The sequence below is a fragment of the Apteryx rowi genome, unplaced genomic scaffold (genome assembly GCF_003343035.1).
Source record: "Apteryx rowi isolate R43461 unplaced genomic scaffold, aptRow1 scaffold_84, whole genome shotgun sequence".
NCBI classification, from domain to species: domain Eukaryota; kingdom Metazoa; phylum Chordata; class Aves; order Apterygiformes; family Apterygidae; genus Apteryx; species Apteryx rowi.
In genome coordinates, this window is record NW_020451138.1 from 185839 (window position 1) to 206707 (window position 20869).

At 38.7% G+C, this 20869-nt stretch overlaps 1 protein-coding gene across 1 annotated transcript in view; it reads left to right on the forward strand.

Moving 5' to 3' along the window:
• The first annotated feature begins 519 nt into the window (after nt 1-519).
• Nucleotides 520-20869, forward strand: part of ADGRB3 (adhesion G protein-coupled receptor B3) — a 465440-nt gene continuing 445090 nt past the window's right edge. The window contains exon 1 of the mRNA XM_026090008.1: nt 520-1273. Within this exon, the coding sequence (XP_025945793.1) occupies nt 520-1273 (754 nt within the window). The remainder of the gene's footprint in view (nt 1274-20869) is intronic.

Genomic DNA, 20869 nt, shown 5'->3' on the forward strand with positions numbered 1-20869 from the left:
TAATATATAAAAACAGATGCTACCAGATTTCTTGATCTATTCCACTGAAATTCTGCATTTGCATATTTTATACGCACATATATATATATGAATATAACAGTACATAGACTATTTATTTACTTTTTGAAGAAATAAATAAATAATTTGCCCTTTTTTTGGTCTGTCAGGCAAGACGTCTAGCTTTTTACATAAGTTGAACAGTTATTATCCACGCCATGATGAATACCTCTTAGGCAAGAGAGGACGTTCCTATTAATAATCTAATAAATGTTGGTTTTTAATTTGAACGTAGAAAATTTGACTGTCGAGATAGCCACGTGATGGCGCTGTTCACACAGCAGCAAACCATTCCCTGGTGGTATAAAATGAAAATTACCTGCCCTTCTTTCTGAAAAGGGCTCTAACTGCAAGCTTGAAAACAGCTGGCTCGAATATTGGAAGGAGTTTGGTTTTCAATGCGTGAAGAATTCTACTTGCATTTTTATTTCATTTCATCTCCTGCAGGCCAAATGACATAGGATGAAGGCTGTTCGTAATTTGCTGATTTATATATTTTCCACCTATCTCCTGGTTATGTTTGGATTTAATGCTGCCCAAGACTTCTGGTGCTCCACGTTGGTGAAGGGGGTCATTTATGGATCGTATTCTGTAAGTGAAATGTTTCCTAAAAACTTTACAAACTGCACTTGGACGCTGGAAAATCCAGATCCGACCAAATACAGTATTTACCTGAAATTTTCCAAAAAGGACTTCAGCTGCTCCAACTTTTCCCTCTTGGCTTATCAGTTTGATCATTTTTCCCATGAAAAAATAAAGGATCTTTTAAAAAATAACCATTCTATAATGCAGCTCTGCAATTCCAAGAATGCTTTTGTATTTCTGCAATATGATAAGAATTTTATCCAGTTACGCCGGGTCTATCCCATCGATTTCCCAGGATTACACAAAAAGGAAGAAGACCAAAAATCCTTTTTTGAGTTTTTGGTGTTGAACAAGGTGAGCCCGAGCCAGTTTGGGTGCCATGTGTTATGCACTTGGTTGGAGAGCTGCTTGAAATCCGAGAATGGGAGAACCGAGTCCTGTGGGATCATGTATACAAAATGTACCTGCCCTCAGCATTTGGGAGAATGGGGAATAGACGACCAGTCCCTGGTGTTGCTCAGTAACGTGGTGCTGCCCCTCAATGAGCAGACGGAGGGCTGCCTGACCCAGGAGCTGCAAACCACCCAGGTCTGCAACCTCACCAGAGAAGCTAAACGACCACCAAAAGAAGGTAGGTGCTTCTCGGGGAGGCTAAATCCTGCATTGCTGCCTAGGTCCTGTTGTGGACTCTCGTTGATACTTGCATTCATTTGACTTGCACTCCACACCAGCTTGCCTCCAGGCAAGGCGAAAGGGCTAGAGAAAGGCACACTCCCTCAGGGTAGGGAGAGTTGCATTTTCATTTCTAAATTAACCTTCAGCATATAGTTCTGCTGAGCACTGTTGAAACTCCTCATACATTTCCTCTGTTTTCAGCCCCCGCTTAGAGTAATGCTCACAGGTTGAGACAGGAATCACGCTCCCCCTCACCACCTCTCTACTGCAACCACCCAACTACAAAATCCTCATCCTCTCAATATGATTGCTTGACTTTGCAAGGAAAACATTTCCAAAGGCATGCAGGCAACCTCACTAAAACTGCAGGAGACTTACCGTGGCCAGGACACCTGGTCCCAACTGGGCCAGACCTCAGCAACCTACAAATAAATGAAAAGCAAACCCAGCTGGCCAGGGCGAACCCTCTGCCTGAGATGCCTGGAGAGGCGACACGCTTGCACAGTCAGTGTGTGCACCTTTGGCCTGTTGCGGGACCTGCTTATGGGGCTGCTGGCTGCTGCTGCCACCGGTGCTTTTCCAGGCGGCCCCAGCTCCAGGAGGAGGCTTTGAGTGTGATAATAATATTAATGGGGGGGGGTCAATGTGTTGAGCTGCTTCATGTCCTCGCTGCAAAAGCAGGGACTGTGGAAGGGCGGGAAGCTGTGGATCCAGCAATTACAGTGGCAGTCTCCTGCCAAACCCTTCCTCTTAGTGCACGCCTCCAGTTTTGGCCTCCTAAGATTTTTGGAGAGGTCGGAGGATGATTTGGGGAAGGGCACCGGAGGGGGACCTGGGCCCAGGGACTTGGGCTGACCTCAGCTGGGGGCTACGGGTGTGAGCCGTGGGTGAGGGGGGCTTTCAGCACAGCCATGTGGGAAAGGGGGGGATTAGCCTCTGCAACAAGGGATAAATCGTCGAGTCTGGGGTATTGCATTTTAATGCAGGAAGTGTTCCCTCTCTCCTTGTTTTCTACATAGCCACAAAGCTCCCAGTCTGCGGAAAGGCAGAGCCAAGCTCCCAGCCCCCCTAATAGAAGTTGCTTTGTGGAGGAATGTAACATTGACACGTTGTTAGGAGAGGATTTTCTTTAAGGGCAGCCAAGCCCGAGTGGTGTGGGAGAAGAAACGCTGAACTTGCTCCAGCTGCCGCGGTGCCAGCGGCCGCGGGCTGGGGCAGGCGGGTGAGAGGGAGGGGGGCAGCTTTGGATTTCCTGCGGGTCAGTGTCTCTCCACACACTTCGCAGCTTGGAGCCAAGGAAACGAAGCGATTTTAAATTACCGGGCTGCTTGTCTCTTGTAAAAATCCCAGAGCAGCCTTTGCAGCGGCAGGGATGGTATTTAACACCATGTAGAGCTAATTAGTGTCCTTACGATCAGGCGGCTGCGCCCGAAGCGGGCAGAAGTGTCCCCCCCCCCCCCCACCGCTGCGGTCCGCGGCGCGGAGGCGCAGGCACTGCGGGGGCCTCTCCCGGGAGCGGGCAGGAACAGGGGCCCCCAGGGTGGGCGCGCAAAGCCGCGGAGTCCACTAGGAAATAAAAGCGCCCCGAGCGAAAGGCGCCTAGGAGACGCGGTGCGGTGGCTGCCCCGTGCCTCCGCACCCGCGCAAGTCGCGCTCGAGTGCGGCGGGGGCGGCGCTGCCCTGCGCGGTGACGCCGGCAGCGGGAGAGGGGCGGTTTCTGCCGCTTGATTTGGGCCATGAGGTGCCCCCTGGTTGCGCGGTGCGCGGAGCAACGAGCGCAAGGACAGCGGCAGCTGCGCGGGCCGCCCGGGCCCCGTTATACCGCCCTCAGGCATGCACCAAATACCGCGGGGTTCACGTGTTTCACCGTTCAGACACCTGCTTCTGAAACGGGCTTAGTGGAAAGGCTAGAAAAAGCTTAGGAGAAATAGTGGTTTTTGTTTTGTTTTGTTTTAATTCTGAGACGTGCCTCAAGCATAATTTGTTCTCGATTTCAGTCAGGCTTTAACTCCCGCCCTTACTTGCGGCTTTTCCTGGATATTGGTGTGATAACCTGCACTGTTAGAGGGGCTGGAAGTTTTCTTCGATAGGTGGAAGGTATCCTTTACCTCTGTTGCGCTGTAGTTAGTATCCTTTTGGTGCTGCCGAGAATTTTTAATATAGTTATTTTACTTTAATTTGATTTATTTTATGTACTTGAATTTTGTTCACCAAACTGTTATTAAAAGTTGCGACCAGTTACAAAATTAAGTGTCATGGTACTTCTCAGTAGCACTATGTTCTTTGCCTTGCCTTTAGTTTTTTAAGCATTTTTACCTGTTCTTCTGAAGGTTAAAAAAATCTGTAGAATATGAGAGATGTGTTGTTTTTTTTCTACAGATATATTAATGTCTATCAAATACATCAGTCATTATATTTGTATGTATAAAGATGGGTTTTGGTTCAGTCGGAGGCTTTACTGAGTGATCAAAATGTAGAATATTGCTAACACAGACGTAATGCAGTTCATCACCTGCATCTGGAAGCACTTAGAAAAGAATAAAGCTGGTTCAGCGGGCAATCTAATTCAGGTTAGACCAGCACAAGTAGTAAAAATATCTATAATAACTAAGAGAACAGCTCCTTGTTGTTATAGTTCATAGTGGTGACTTCTAAGCGCAAACAGTCTTTTTACTGTAAGATGAGTTTTAAGGGGAACACTGGTTGCCTATCACTTTGTGAGAGAGCTCCAAACTTGATAAAATTTTATTTTAAGGTTTCTTGTATTACTTTGAGGTTTGGTACTGATATTGCCTAGCAATGACTTTTGGAAAGGAATTGCAAAGGACTGACAGCTTTCTACAAGGTTATTCATATCTTCCCATTCTTCAGTCAAGCTTGATGAAAGCCAATCTGTATGAAACGCAAAATATTTTCCAAAAAATATTTCCAGCCGCAGTTTAAAACCATATTGTAAGTAGAGGACATTTAGGTTAAGGCCTACTGTTTCTTTTTTGAACCTCTGAAGATTTTTAACTATTTTGAACAAGCTAAATAGCTTAGGAAAATGGACAAAAGTAAATGTTTTCCCTTTTTAGAAATGTGTTGCATTTTACAAAAGATGTAACAAGTACACAATGGATGATTGTGTTTCTAAAAGTGCTGAAGTGTGTTGAACAATAAGAGGAACTAGGTCAAAAAAAGGAAGCTGTAACTATTATTTTTCCAAAGAAAATGGTTTGGAAGTATGTGGTATAATCAGCATTTCTTTAGTATGTAGATCATCTTTGGTGTCACTGACTAAAGCAATATTGAAAATCATCACATTTTCATTGTATCTTAGTGCTTTTCTGTAGCCTTGCATCTGAGGTGTTTAACCTGGATCAAAGCACACCAAATAGATGTCAGTGAATGCTCTGGCAGGGACCTGAATTTAAGGGCTCAGCAAAATTTGTCCTCCTGATCTTCAGTGCTGTAGACCAAAGTATCTCATGAAGTTTCAGTCAATAAAGATATGGCTCAGTTCCAACTTTTGTGAACTTGTAAGCCTTTGCATATAGTCAGTACATAGTTTTATGAATGATAATGATAAGAACACAGAAAAGTCTTTACTTATTGTGACTACTACAAAGCAATAATAATATGGTGGTTTTTTTAAGTACTTATTTAGAAACTATAGTTTGGAGTTTTCCCCATGTTTTACTGCCGTATCTGACAAAGGCCACCATAAAACAATTAAAATAATTCTTTCTTCTTCTTGCCTTCATCCAACAGAAGAAAAGAAGAGGGAGGATATTCATGTTAATGGAATTTTGGCATTTGGAGTTCCAGGCTTGATCTTGTATTTCTTGTTCGGCCAATATAAAATAATCTTGATTTTTTTTTTTTATTTTATTTTTTTTTAGTATACTAGGAATGTAGCATTGGTCTCCTTTGTCACAAATTCTAACAGCATGTTACATACCAGCATCTCAATATTCAGCAACTGATTTTTTTTTTCTGATTTCTGAAAACAACAGGAATATCTCAGCAGAAGATTTACTAGAATAGATGTCTCTTCAAAAGAATAATTTATGGTATATTATTGAATAATAGTAACCTACAGATAGTTTTGTGATGCTTTCGTGGCATGTATGCATTTATTTATGTGTTGTCTCACTAATGCTCACCTTTTGTTGTACACATTTAAGATGAATTATAATATTCATCACATGCCCAGAGGCCACTACCTGAGTGAGTAGCCTGGACATCCCTAATCAGAAAATCATATGCAGTAAAAACATGCCATAGCATGGCTCCATCAGAGGATTCAAACTGTTGAATTAGTGCAGGATGTGTCTAAGAAGATCAAAAATTACAAAATGGAGGCTAACATCCTTATGCTTCTGTAGGGATATTTAATATTTAGTGTGCAAAAATATTTGAGACTAAAATAAAATTTAGGAATTTCAAAATAACTAAATCTGATGTCCAAAATACTGAATCAGTACAGTGATGTATTTGGAAGACTCTTAATAATTTTTATATGTTTCTGCATGCAGTGGTTCTTTTATCCATGACATGAGAGAAAGGAGGCTGTTCACTGATGGAACAATAGGCTTTTAATTTTGTATGGTAAATATTCAGAAAAAGGTTTTCATTATGATTTACAAAATATTGTATAAAAATTTATAACTGAGGTGCTAAAAGAACCTGTAATCATGCTGTTCATGAGCAGTTTGAGCTCACTGAAAATCTAGAATATAAAGAAAAATGATTTCACTTTAAATAACTTTTCTACATGAACGTTGTTCTTCCTAAAGTGTTCATAGACAAAATCATCATGGAAACTTTTCAAAATCTATTATAGACATTGTGCTTTTTTTCCATGGGCCTGGTTCCCCATTGAAGGAAAGTTTGATTTCAGATACTCTTTGTAGTAAGTGATGCACTTTAGAAAAAGCGTTAATGATCAGAATCTCTTTTAATCAATAAACCCTACCTTTGTTTTCACAGATTATATGATAGTATCACTAAAGGTCATACTTTAGTTTGTTGTGTATTGATCATTTTCACTCGATTTAGTTCACTAAACTATGAAACTTCTTGTTGTTTTCGGTGTAAAATTCAAAGTTTTGTATACAAATCTAGTCAGCACTAGTCAGAATTTGGTGGGATTCAGATCAATCCATAACTGAATTTTCTAATCCATTCAGAAAGGAAAATTAGCAGACAATATCCATTACTATAGGAAAAGCCTATATAAATAGCTTTGCTTTCAGTTATTTAAATGCTTGAATAGTAAATATACTTAGTTACGTATATATGTCTGAGCAGTATTTTCTTTGGTATCACAGATTCTTGCGGTATTTTGTTCAACACTTCTCACGCTAACAAGATGGCATATAATTTTGTGGGGAATGTCAGCGTATTGCAGTCAAAAGAGTTTGCCATGCCTTTGGTGAGATCAGACCTGTACTATATAGGATCTGAAGACTAGTTTTTCATAAACTCATTGTTTACTTAAAATGTGTGGCTTCAATGAAATAGTATGTTGGAAGCCAGGCTGTAACCAAAACCGGGATTTTGTTCCCCAAACTATGATTTCTGCTTGATTTAAACCTTTATTTATCTGCATTATTGAGCATCAAATATTGTGGAGTCCTGCTCTCAGCTGGGGACAAATACTGTTGGAGAGAGACCTCTGCTCTGAAGACCACAAAATCTAAATAGAAAAGAGTTATAATGAATGGAAAAGGTATATAAAGAAATTAAGTATTCAGACTGAAGTCAAAGGATATCTGAATTAGGAGCAGAGTTCCTGGCTCTCTGGCTGCGTWTTCACTGACTAACACCGAGTCCCGTACCATCAAATATTTCAGACTAGTCATGTTTCTTTATTTGACTTTGTTACACCAGTAAGCCATGCATGTTGTTCTCAAATACTTCTATTACACTTTGTTTGCGTGGTCAGAGGATGCAATATGTTTATTGGATTTTAGACCTTGTCCTCTGGTCAAATAAGTGATTTGCTTATACTTTTGACTTGCATGAAAGTGTTCGCACATAGAACAGCCATTAATGTTAACGCAGGATTTCAGTTATTAGGTCCCAGTGACATTGCATGGAATTATATTATATTATAATATAATGTATGTACTGCATTTCTCATTTATGACATAGTATTTTAAAAATGTGTGTATATATTATATATACTATATGTAAGATATATAATATAGTGATTATGTGGAACATTACTTTTAATATGTTCTTCTGTGTTCTTTTTAAAGTAATTTATCCCCTTCTGTTCAAATCTCTCCATATTGCTGTTTTGTTTAGTTTCCTGTTTGCAAAAGCAGAGAAAAGTCTGCTTTGTGTGTTGGTATACACAGAGGAATTTTCAGAGAAGGCTTTCTTTTTCTCTTCTTAGGGAATTAATTTTATGAGGTTTATTCAGTTGTGTTTTATCAAAGGATTCCAACTAAAAGTTGTTGTAGTTCTCAAATTGAAGCTTAGCTGTTCATTTATAAATATGCAGTAATTGTAATAAAACAAAGGTCACTGCAGAATTCCAYTGAGCATTATTTGCATTCACTGTTAACAAGAAATATAAAATGCTCTTTAGGATAGAGAAAGTTGTACATGATATAAAGTACAAATTTACAAATTATGCATCATTGATTTATGAATATTTCAGAGTCTGAGCCCTTTCTGATGCTAGTTAAATCCCAAGAGGAAGACAGTAGAATTTTTCAAAGTTGTTCCCTGTTTTGTTAATCTCATAGAGAAGTTATAAATAAAGTTTATATTGAATCACTGACACATTTTGCTGATGGGCTAACCATCAACAGAATTAATGAAAACAATCTATAATAACACTGTATGAGACTAGAGTTTATACTTTACTCTGCAAAGGCCAAATTTTTGTCCTTACTCAATGCAAATTCCCAATGCCACCAACGATCGCTTTGTCTAAATAAAGATAGGATCAGAGGTCACAAAGCAGATGTGAGCCCACGAAGGATGTGTGAAACACTGATAGCATGCATACCTTCTAGCAAAAGCAAATTATTTCATAATTTGTATTAATTCTATTCTTGCAAACTTTTAAAGACTTTTTTTCTCTTTATACTTACTTTTGAAAGCATCATTGACATTTGGTAGAGTGACACAGATGCACTCAGAAAAAAGCCATTTTGTAACTGCTTGATGGATTTCTTTCTGTCTTATCTGATAATCTCTCTATGTGCTTTCCTTCAGTTTGTCTTTTTTTGTTCTTCATTATCTGAAGGGGAAGCAAGGCAAAATTAGAATTTTTTTAATAATACTGAAAATGCGTACAACTGAAATTTGGAAGCAAACTATTTTCAGTTACTCAGCTCGGGTTTTATTTACTATCCCCTGAAATGGCAAAAAAACACAACATAAAATATAAACTTTGAATGCTACCCATTTTTCTGGTAGTTTGGCAGAAAATTGATGACAATAGGGAGAACAAGTCTTTTTTGACATTTTTTCACCAAATTTGCTCTCTCATTCTTCAGATGTAAAACACTTTGGGAGCTGTCTTTGGTTCCTACTCAGCTTCTTCAGGTACCAATTGCTCAATTATCAGTTATGCAGAGACAGTTTTCATTTACAGAATGGTGTATAACTTTCAGCCATAGCTGATAATTTTGTGCTATTAAACAACCTTGCTGAAGGATGATGGGGTGATGAAGGATCAAGAGAGCAGTTCTCTGAACTCTTAACTGCAGAAAATGATGAACAGTGCTTCAAATCTCACGTCTTCTGACTACTGTCAGAAATGCATTTTGTTAACTGGGAATTTGTTAAGCCTTGCCATTGACTGAGATCTGTTATCATAAATGGCTTGTGCCAGTCTGAGACCCTGTTGCTGCTGAGGTGGCTCTGCCTTCACTCCTTTCTCTTTGCTGAGCTGTTTTAGCACACCAGCCAAGCAGAAAACTGTTCAGCCTTGTTTTCTTTTTTTTTAGTTAGGTGATCTTGATGTTCAGTTAGCATGCTAAGATGGCTCAGCAGAGCTCCAGCAGTGCCAGAACTGGCTCAAAAAAGAGCTGGAAATGTGTGTAAAGCAAGAACATTGCTGTTGCAGCCAGCTTTGCATTGGCTTAGACCAAAAAAGTCCACCTAAAGAGTGATCAAGGCATGTTACCCTTGCCCACTGTCTTACATATGTTGGCAGCCAGTCATATCATACCGTATTTCCATGCAGCTATACCGGGTTCAGGTACAGTATTGGCAGCTCCTTGAAAATAGAGTCCAAGTGTTCATCTGGGGCTTCCTGCTGACCACTAAAGAGTTGTGCAAATTACTGTGAATGAGTGCACAGAGTGCTCGGTGATGAGTTTGCAAAGCTGTTGGAAGTCATTCTTGTAGCTCAAATAGAAAGGGCTTAAACTACAGATCAGAAGTTCAGGGAATTGAATTCATGATATTTACTGGTGCTGAGGAATAGTGCTGTACATGCTTCATGTAAGAACACTTTTTTTCCAAAAGGATTTTGGAAAATCTTAAGACTTAAGATTTCATTTGAAATATTTGTTTGAAACTTAAATGGTTCACTTTTTTGTTTTTAACACATTTTTGTTTATATAACCTATGAAGAGATCTTACGCATCTCTTCTATACTGTATACACAGAAGACACAAACTGTGTCCAAAACTAGCCATTGAGGCTTGAATTATTAAGAGTTATGTTTTTATCCATCCTTGAAAGTATTTTGTTTGTTCTGCGGCTTTGGCTGATATCTGCAGTGACTGGCACTCTTACAGTTGCTCCATACTGATACCTTTGAAGGTTGATAGATGTGCTTTGTACTCACAAAGGAAAGGAGGAAAAAGATTCATCACTGCAGGTGTAATGTGAGTACAGAGCCTAGTCCAGCTGGTCTTGTCTGTACCACATGTCTAGGAAGGCACTGATAATACAGGCAGGATCATGAAGGTTCCCCACCCTTGGAAGCAAGGAGAGTGCCAAGGTTGGGATGTTAGCCAATCCTAACGTGATAAAGTTGTGGGAGTTATGTATAAGGTTATAGGGCTTCAACTGATTGTGCTATTATTTGGGTTCAAAAATCTGATAGGCTCACAAATTGAAGATCAATTACAATCAAAGAAAAGTTTGATAATTACTGTCCTAGAGGCAGTGTAATATACTTAAGCATAAGTGGAGCAGATCCTACATGTTCCTGTCTTGTAAGTAAATGGTCTAATTATTAAAGATTCCTTCTGTTTAGTCCAGTGAATATTTGTCCATGAAAATTGGGTCAGCTTCAATTTTGGGAAAAATCAAGAACATACCTATTCCCAGCCTGTTAGATAGAACCTTCCGAGAAGCAGAATCACCGAGTTCAGATTGCTCCAGGTGTGGAATTGATCTCAAGGCCTTCAGAGTCTGGGATGCCATCTCTAATGATGTCTATGCAAACCTTGGTCAAGCAGATGTGATCAAAGACCACCATTTGAATCAGGCCCTACTGCTGTATAAGTGCAAGTAACTCACAACAGAGTTTGCCGCATATCACAGTGAAGGGGATGTCCAGAACCCTGCACGCAGCCAATACATGTTGCTGATAGTCCTTGGACTAAGTAGATTGGGGTTGCTCTGGGGTGAAAGTTTTGGAGGTCTCTACTTTGGATGTAGGCCTGGGAAGTGATAGTGAAGCATGTAAATTTTATTTGATTTCTTTTGTAAATAAAGCTTCTGTGCATCACTTCCCTGTAATATTGTTATAATAGTATTCCCTTGCCTTCTGGTGGTAGTGAAAGCATAAATACATCAAAGCTTATGAGTTGCTAAGTAATCAGTATCATAGAGGTACTTAAAATATATAGATTATGTCATCACCCCTAAACCTGAAAGATTTTTTTTCAAAGAGTTCTGATGAACCCATACTGTCTCTGGGTATTTTCTAGAGCTTGAAGTGAAGCATGATTTTATTGGCTGATTTGCAGAAGAAATATATGAAGGGAATGAATGACTCTTGCATTTCCATGCTTTTAAGGTTTTGGATAATGGATTTTTGTCTTGGTGAAATCTGAAATGTTTTAAAACATAGATTTTGGTTTGATAACATAACATGTATAGTAAAGTTACAAAAAAAATAAAAAATCATAAATTAGACATGAAGAGGAACCCAAATGTGCCAGAATGAAGCATTTAAATATTTTTCTCTTCAGACATGACTAAACTCCTGTTTTTGGAATTCACTTGCACACAGTTAAGCTTATTGAATCAACAGGATTATTCATGTAAATGAGATTTAATTCTAAGCAGGTTTGCTCGTGAAGATCCTCAATTGAAAATGCAGATACTCTTAAATATATCTGATCAATATTAGAACAAAAAACAATTATTTTATTATTAATTGGATTAATTGGTTTCCAGATTCAAAAAAAAACCCAAACTAAACTTTTTTTATGGTTAAGATTATCTGCAAAGGTAATTTTTTTTGTTATGTTAGCATGTATGTCGTATTAAACATCAATTGGAGTTTTCTTTTAGGAGCAAGCAGTCAGATTTTTCAAAAGGAAGTATAATTTTCAGTAATTGCCTTTTATTCAGCAGCTCGCTGTCTTGCATATTGTGTAGTGTTTTTATATGGTTTATTAAATAAAGGATTATTGTGTCCATTTTTTGTCATTTCAGAATTTGGGTTCATTATATTAGATGCTCATAATTACCACTTTATTTGTCTAAGGATAGGCAGTAGAAGTGAGATTTTGAACATCCTGGATGGTTCAGTTTTTTCAATGCACTCCATGGATTAATCAAAGCAACTAAAATTTTGTATAGTTTCCTTAATTGGGCACTAATCAATCCAACCTAGCAATTTCTTTTCCTCTTTCTGTTTTTTATTCAATTACTAATTACATTTCCAATTCTCTATCTCCTTTTTGGAAATGGTTTTATGCAGTATGTCCACCTGAAAACTACAATGATGTCTCAAATCATTTGTTTTTTATAAATCTATTCGTTCGTTCCTCAGGGACTAATGTTGCACTCAGAATGTTATTATGGTCAAAAAACAAGCATATTCTCTATGTAGAGCCAAGGCTTTATTGTTAGTTCAGTCAAAAACTTAACAGTCTGATCAAAGATTAGTCTGGATCTTATTATTACAGAAAAAGAAAGAGAAAGAAAATAAAAGAACACACTTACAGAAAAAGTTTAATAATAATACAGTTAAACTGGTTGCACACACACACACACACATGCCTCCTAGTGTCTGTCCTTCTCTCTTGTACCGGCCTTTCCACTGCCCCTTGGGTTCGGAGGCTGTTGATGTCAGTTTTGCCCCCTTGGGGCAAGGGGGGGAAAGAAAGTCACCAGTGTCCTAAGTCCTTCCCATGAAGTTTGATGCTGCTGGTTTCTTCCTTTTCATCCCAGGATCCACTTGGGGCTATTTTTGTAGGTTCTTTAATGTAATTTTACACATTGCTGTTCATTGGTCTGCAGCTTCACGTTAGACCTGAATTTGCTGTATACGGAATATCTTGTATATAAGTTGGATAATTGTTCTGCGTTCTCTGTGTTACCTCAAAAAACAGTTTTGCCCAGGTCCTGGATCTGCACTTCTTTAACTGGCTTTTTGGGGCTTCTTTATAACTCGGGGATCACCCCTGCCATCCTCTGCCCCTTTCCTGTGCTCCCCTAAACCGCATCCAGTGTCTCCAACCCCTTTTGAGGCTTCAGCCATCATACCGTACCTGTATTCTTCCGCATTGCATTGTTATGTTAGCATAATAAATATTTAATGCTATACAGAATAACCATTTGTTGATACTATCTGTATAAAAATAATGGTTATACCAAGTGTTTATACAGAGATAATCAAAAGTAAAACAAAACAGGCAATAGCCACCTGGTTGTTCTAAAAATTGTTGCTACAGCTAAACAAGCTAAAACAAAGCTCCAGGAAAACAAAGACGAGTTCAGGCAATACTTGATAGGTCCTGAGGCCTTTTATTGGCAATAGCAGTACTGTTTTTATTGGGATACAGGGCTACACTAAAAACTGTTTAGAATTAATCAGCAAGAATGGCACCTATTGTCTCCATTACACCTTTTTGTTGTTGTCATTGTTGCTGAATGTGTCCAGAAGCTTTTATGGAATTTGTAATGAAATTTTAGCATTTTAAAGCATGCATTTTTTTGTTAGATAAAGTAGTATCACCTTATTGATTTTTATATAACTAACAATATCACAATAGACCCATCTGGATAAAAACAGGAGTCACTTTAGGAGCAATTGCCTAATGTTTGGTTGTGACTGATAAAACTACTGTAGGAATAGATACTTAATAAGTCTTGTTTTTCTGGAAATTTGATTTTGTATTCATCTCTAAATGTTTCCTTTCACCAAACATTTTTAATATACGATACATATTTGAGTAAGAAGTTGACAAACAGCCACTGAAGACTGCAGCCGTTGTCAGGGAACTTCATTCACAGAATCACAGAACCACAGAGTGGCTGAGGTTGGAAGGGACCTCTGGAGATCATCTAGTCCAACCCCCCTGCTCAAGCAGGGTCACCTGGAGCACATTATACAGGATTGCATCCAGGCGCGTTTTGAATATCTCCAGAGAAGGAGACTCCACAACCTCTCTGGGCARCCTGTTCCAGTGCTCTGTCACCCTCACAGTGAAGAAGTTTTTCCTCATGTTCAGATGGAACTGCCTGTGTTTCAGTTTGTGCCCGTTGCCTCGCGTCCTGCCGCTCAGCACCACTGAAAAGAGTCTGGTCCCATCCTCTCGACACCCTCCCTTCAGATACTTGTACACATTGATAAGATCTCCTCTCAGCCTTCTCTTCTCCAAGCTAAACAGGCCCAGCTCTCTCAGTCTTTCCTCATAAGAGAGATGCTYCAGTCCCCTAATCATCTTTGTAGCCCTTCGCTGGACTTGCTCCAGTAGTGCCACATCCCTCTTGTACTGGGGAGCCCAGAACTGGACRCAGTACTCYAGATGTGGCCTCMCCAGGGCTGAGTAGAGGGGGAGAATCACCTCCCTCGACCTGCTGGCAACACTCTTCCTGATGCACCCCAGGAKACCATTGGCCTTCTTGGCCACAAGGGCACATTGCTGCCTCATGCTTAACTTGGTGTCCAGCAGCACTCCCAGGTCCTTCTCCGCAGAGCTGCTTTCCAGCAGGTCAACCCCCATTCTAAGACATATTTGAAAAAAGGGGAAGAGATTAAATTGTAAAGTATTGGAATATAACATTTATTGTACTATGAGCTGTGGAAGAATATGTGGCTCTGAAGGGTGGGAGTATACACGCTAAGGGTTATCAGAAAACATGGCAAAAAGATCATCTTAACAACATTTGTAATTTACTTAAATGGAATGAGGTAAGAACTGAGGTAAGAACTGCAGCCAGCGCATAGAAAGTTTTGATGATATACTGAAATACTGTCTAGAAATTATTAGATTTCAGAGGTTGGTAACTGCTCTTTTTTCAAATCCTAACTGATTATCCTAGAATAATGCTGTAGTATAGTGTTAAAGTTTGAAGATTAAAGATTTCTTTTGTATTTCTAATGTCTGTTTTCTACTGCACATATACTTTGACTACAATATTTCACTTTGAACAGTTGGGCATGGAAGATCTCAGACTCTCAGAATTAGTTTGCATTAAAATCAGTGTGGATGTAACTAAAAAAGAATGGCCATTCCTTTGAATGGTCTGTTTGATATTTTTCTGGCTAAGAGAGTTCTCAATTTAAACAAAAAAAATTATTTTGCTAGCAGCACAGAATGTTGTGAATTACATAGTCTCATTAACACGGATCTTCCTGCTGTGTCTGATACCAGCCAAGGACTTAAGTCTTGTCCTGTCAGTTTTTCCTTGTTGCTCTGTTATCAATGCAATTTTTGAGCAGATGTTTCAGGACTGCTTCAGGTCTTTGCACTTGGTAAGGGAGAATACCATTATTTAAAAACGACCCTTTTGGTAAGCTAAGGAGAATCACTGTGGTATTCTGAAAAGAAGTCTATCTGGACCTTTTCACAGGAGGAAGGTGGGTTCAAGACCAGGTCAGAAGAAGATTTAGCAAGTTTTTGCATCTGTTACATGGATTAATTCAAAATACATAAGCAAATAAAACAAAGGTTAGTACATACAGGGTGCAGTGGAGATTTTTTGAGGAAAAAATAATAATATTATTGGAGATGCTAAATCTTACCTTTCTCTGGAAAGGCACTGTTGTGATATGACACAAGCCAGTGGCTGGCACAGGGCCATAACCAGGAATCCAGCCATTTCAGGACAGGGTTGCCTTTGGCACGCGGGCAAAAAGACTCTCGGTATTCTCTTCTGTTCCTTTGGCAGCCAGCATTGCCCATGGCAGCAATGATGCACTGGCCAAGACACAACATGCTGTGTCGATCAGGGAATACATTATGCACATGCTAACTTGAAGGATGGTCACACACTGTTGATCTCACAAGACTAACCCTCAGGCCACAAAGTCCATTTCAGCATATTTGGTATTTGTAGCTTGTAGCTCACTACTGGAAGCCTTTGCATTGCCCTGATGGAGCTTACAGCTAAGTAGTGAGAAGGCTTCTTGGTTTGCATCTCACAACACTGGGTTTATATGTCCTTAAGCTTCCCTTGAATCTGCACTCACTGCAGCGCTGTTTTTTTTTTTTTCTTTTCCTTGGTCTGTCTACACTTTGCCTTGTCTCTCACCTCTTTACATTACTCTTTTAGCTAAATCTTCAGATTTCCCAGAAGTTTGCACTTTCACAGAACTCCAGTCTTGTTAGTACTCTAAGCTTACAGCTTATCCCTTCTGGGATGTAAAATAAGTGAAGTAAACAAACATACAAGCTTTGTAGGAATTAAAAATAAGGACAATCAGTCTTTATTCCAGCTAGCCCCAGAAATGCATGTATTTGAACAAAGAAGTAAAATCCCTGTATTTAATTCCCTGGTTTTGCTTTCTCATCACCATAAGTTGAGATCGCAGGTCTATGAAGAGTCCTGAATTCCCAGCTTTACCTTCTACTCTGCATGTGATTTCTCCACATTACGAATTCTCTTCTCTGTTTCTTACTTCTCTGCCCTTCCCCTGCGCAGCCAGCTTCTTCTTTTTTCCATTGGTTTTACACATAAAAGAAGGTCTCACTCACATAAAAGCAGGATATGCCTTCCAGTCCAAGCCTCATGCATGTCTGCAAATCCCATTACTGTTGCAATGGTAGAGTGCAGGTGGGCAACCAAACTGTAGTGAGTTATGCTAGGATGTGACTTTACTTTGTGTGTTGCCCAGAACCCAGCTCTACCCTTAGTCAGGAAGTGCTTTAACCCCCAAAGCAAAGTAAGGTTTTCTATGAGTTGCTTCCACTGGCCTCATAAATCTTGTGTTCTTAGTTCTCACAGTGCCTTAGTTTCAACAGGGCTATATAGAGCATAAATCCACTTAGATGGGCCCTTTGCCTACTAGTGAGGGCATGTTCTGGGAAACAGAAAACATGGGCTTAAATTTCCTCAGGCCAAGGATGGCCATGAATTTGTTTCTCCTCCTTGTTAGGACACTTTAAGTAACATATTCATGTGTGAAAAGCATATTTCATGTCTTTCCATAGCCAATATTTTTGAATAAAAGTGAACATAAAGTCTCTGGGCTTGGCTCAGTGCTTTCTTGTACATACAGTAATGCTGAAGGATGTGTAGAGGATTGGTCAAAGGCAGTATAGATTCCTTTTCCTGGATCGCGGCGGACTTCGGTGCTCGTCTAGGACCCGGAGCAAGGTGGGAGAGGGGAGAAGCACTGTGTGCAGCCATAGAAGCTGCTGTTCAGGCCCATGGGGAGTGTAGTACCTACCCCACGTAGGTACTACAGCAGCTAGCTTCAGGCATCTAGACCACTTGCTTGAAATGAAGCTCCTAATTCTGCTCGGTCCCTTTTTAGGGGGGAGGACCTTACAAAAATATTTTAGGTTAATCCATCTGCAGTAACCTTGCATTTGTGAAGTTGCTTGCCAAGATTTGCTTATTTTAGTTGCTGTATTTAATTTCCACTGACTTGAGTAGGAGTGAAGGTGAGAAGGTAAGCCAAGAAAGTTGTTATGTTGTGTGGTTTTGGATTCATGTCAATATAAGTAAAAGAACTACTAGAAAGAAGCATTCATTGTCACATGCACTTTTAACAGTGAAATTCTCAGTGAAATTTCTAGATTTTATTTATAGCAAGCATTCCTTTTTTTCTGTTTATATAAAAGCACAGTTATAAGTCATTTGTTTGGTGGTGCAAGAAAGCCAAAGGTGTTACTTAGTCAAGATGTCATAGTGCCTTTGCAGTGTTTTCATTGTCACAAATGATTACTGTATCTTATTAATAGATTTGCAGTATGTAAATGCACTGAAGTCTACTCAGATATGATAATACATTAATCTAAACTATTTAAGAAGATTTTGAAATCATATGAAATATAAACAACATCCAAAATATTTTCATGTATGAGTAAAACTGTATAACGAATGAAATGATTAAAATAATTCAAGGTATGTTGCATAGATTAAAACATTTTCTTCTTTAAGTAATTTATAATAAAATACACTAGAAGCTCAGAGAAATGGAAGTAATTGTGTACATACAGACAGTTGAGTCTAATGATATCATAAATATCTTTTTATCGCTTTTCTTTTGAGGATATAGTTTATCAGAAACTGGTGAAATCAGTGCTTTTTACCGCAGAAGGGTAACTGTGTTCCTTCTATCCCATTGTATTTGTAATAGCACAGAAATGCTTAAATTGTCTCCTGGATTTTTATGGGATTGTCTTTGTTTGGTTTGTGGATTACGGAATGCTAAATGCTGTTAGGATAGAGTAATCCCTGTGGACTGGTTGTCACCTCTGMCAAAGAAGCAGATGGACTGATGACCTTTTCAGGGCAATGTTAGTTCTTTGTGCTTTTGACTGGCACTGGTGCTGGGAGCACTCTTGCTCTCCAAGCTGTCTTTATTCAGTTAATCTTCATTTATATCACTGACTAGCTTAAATGACCAATCACAGCATTATTTAAGTATTTTTTATATTTAAGAAAATGCTGTAAGTTAACCCCTTCTTTTATCATCACCCTATCTTCAACAGATTTGTCACAGCTGAATTTGTCCTAGTTGTCCCAGTTGAACATCTAGTAGCATGAATTTTGGACTGTGGCCAGGCATCATAAATAAATGTCTTTGTCCACACAGGTGTGCCCTACAGCCTTTGAGCACACCCTTCTAAGAAGTTGCATTTTTATGTACACCACTCACCTGTCACATAATCAGCACATCTACGTGGCAGATAATTTTATAGTACTAACAATTTGTGTCAAGTTGATGTACAAAGCTATGGTAATCTGGGACCAATCAATGGTGTCTCACTGAGAAACATATAAAGTTCCTACAGGTATAGCATTCAACTAACTTTCCTAATGACATTAAAAAATATCTTCTGAAAAAAAATTACTAGATATGCATAAACTCTGTCTTATTGCTTTATATGTGCATTAGATTATTTTAAATATGCTTTCAGATACTGCTGATGGTATACTGCTGTCAAAAGACAATTTATGCCACCAGAAAATCTGGGAAGTTTATGAGAGCAATAATATCCTGGTCTCTGAGGCTACCCTCAACCATATCAACACCAATATAATAAGAAATGAACAAAGCACTGGTATTCTTTGTAGCAGTCCATATATATTTCTCCATTTAGAAAAGGTTTTGTAAACATATAAGCTTTACGTTTTTTTAGATTCTTCTCTGAATGGGTAGAAAACAGTTGTAAAGCTAGAGTCAGGCAATACAAAAAGACTTAGCCTTCCTCTGGAAAATGCTGGGAAGAGGTTGAAAGTTTGAATCATTTATAATGTTGGGTGAAGCAGATGAGAATAGTTAGCTGGATTGCTCTTTTATTGCGAGTTATCCCCTAAAACTGATGATGTTCACTGGACGGTCACTTGAGCTAGGAGATACTGCTCATGGCTTGAGCTATATTTTGGCATTCCCGTGGTGTGACGTGGTGTGCAGGACTGTGATTATGAGCACTGGGTCAGCATTCCCAGAGGACCAGAGATCCCACTATCCAACTTAACTTGTAACCGAAGTCATGATTTTTAATGTTTAAATGCATATTAAGATTTTGKTTTTTTTTCATATTTGAGAGTGGTTCAATGTGTTCATGTAACCAGATGTAATGGTAACTTCAAGAGCTTCAAGGGTGGTGCCTTAAGGCTAACATTTTACTTTCAGACTAATTTATGTGAATAGATTCTGAAATGCTTTTGAAACTATTTGAAATCGAAGCACAGAAAAATTTTGTTTGGCAGGGACCTCCGGAGGTCATATAGTCCAATCCCTTGCTCAGAGTAAGACTAATTTTTCTCTGAGTCATATACTGTGTTTTGGTCTCCTTTTAGGTTCATAATAAGGGTTTCCTGATCCCTAATAGTTTGTACATATGTTAGTATTTAGAAATAACTAGACCCATAATTGGAGCTAGTGTGTCTGTTGTCAGTGAGTTTTGTTATTCCTGTCAGTCACTGTAATGGTCCATAGCTTTTTTTTTTTTTCAGTTATTTTTTAACATGCTTCAGGACATAATATTCTAATTAGCAGTAAAATGATCTGAAACACACTGACAGTATGCAGAATGACCAGGTCATAGCAGTTAATCAGAAAAATACCTAATAAATAATTCTAGAGAAAGTTTTCCAAAATAATTATGGACATGTCAACATGAAACTATAGATTTTTATAACAGTTTGGCATTTAGCAAGTCAGGTTCACTGTTACCAAGAGGTTGGCTTCCCCCCCAAATTAATAGTTTCTTACAGTATTTTACATCATTCACCTACACAAAGTGAAGAGCATGTTGCGTGCCTTCCTTTTGCTTATGATATGTCACAGCTGTACCATGCTGTTGGTAGCTTCTGGCACTGAAAGACAAGATAAGGAATCACTACTGAATACTGTTCTGGAAAGGGGAAAGAGAAGAGGCAGCCAGACAAGAATATTCAAATTTAAAGCTTGTAGGGGAAAGATAAAGCAACAAAAAAAAGAGAAGTAGATTAATGCTAGCCAAGGGGGTTAAGATAATAAAGAATCAGGGAAACAGGGAAATATGGAAGAAACAAATACTGTAAAGACAGAAGAGGATGATATTAATCTTATTTAAAATAGCTGAGTTTAAAAGCTTCTTTTAAGTATAAGAAAGTAAGGGCGATTCTGGAACAATTAGAAAGTAAGAAGAACTTGACAAATAAGAAATGAGGTCATCTGTGGGAAGTCGGATTATGCAGAAATCCAATGGTACAGGAAACATGCATCTTATACTAAAAGAAGTCAGTAACACAGGATTGTACCATTTATTATTTTAGTTCATAATTTACTGGAGGTGGAAAACTAGAGAAAATGGTACTATTTATAATTTAACAAGAAAAAGAATAGTTAATTTTACATTTATTGTTCTAAGCATCTAACTTGTAGACTAGAAAAGCTATGAAAAGAAGTTGAAAAATTACCACTCTTTCTGGATATAGCAAAATTTTAATAATTAGTATGAGTTTC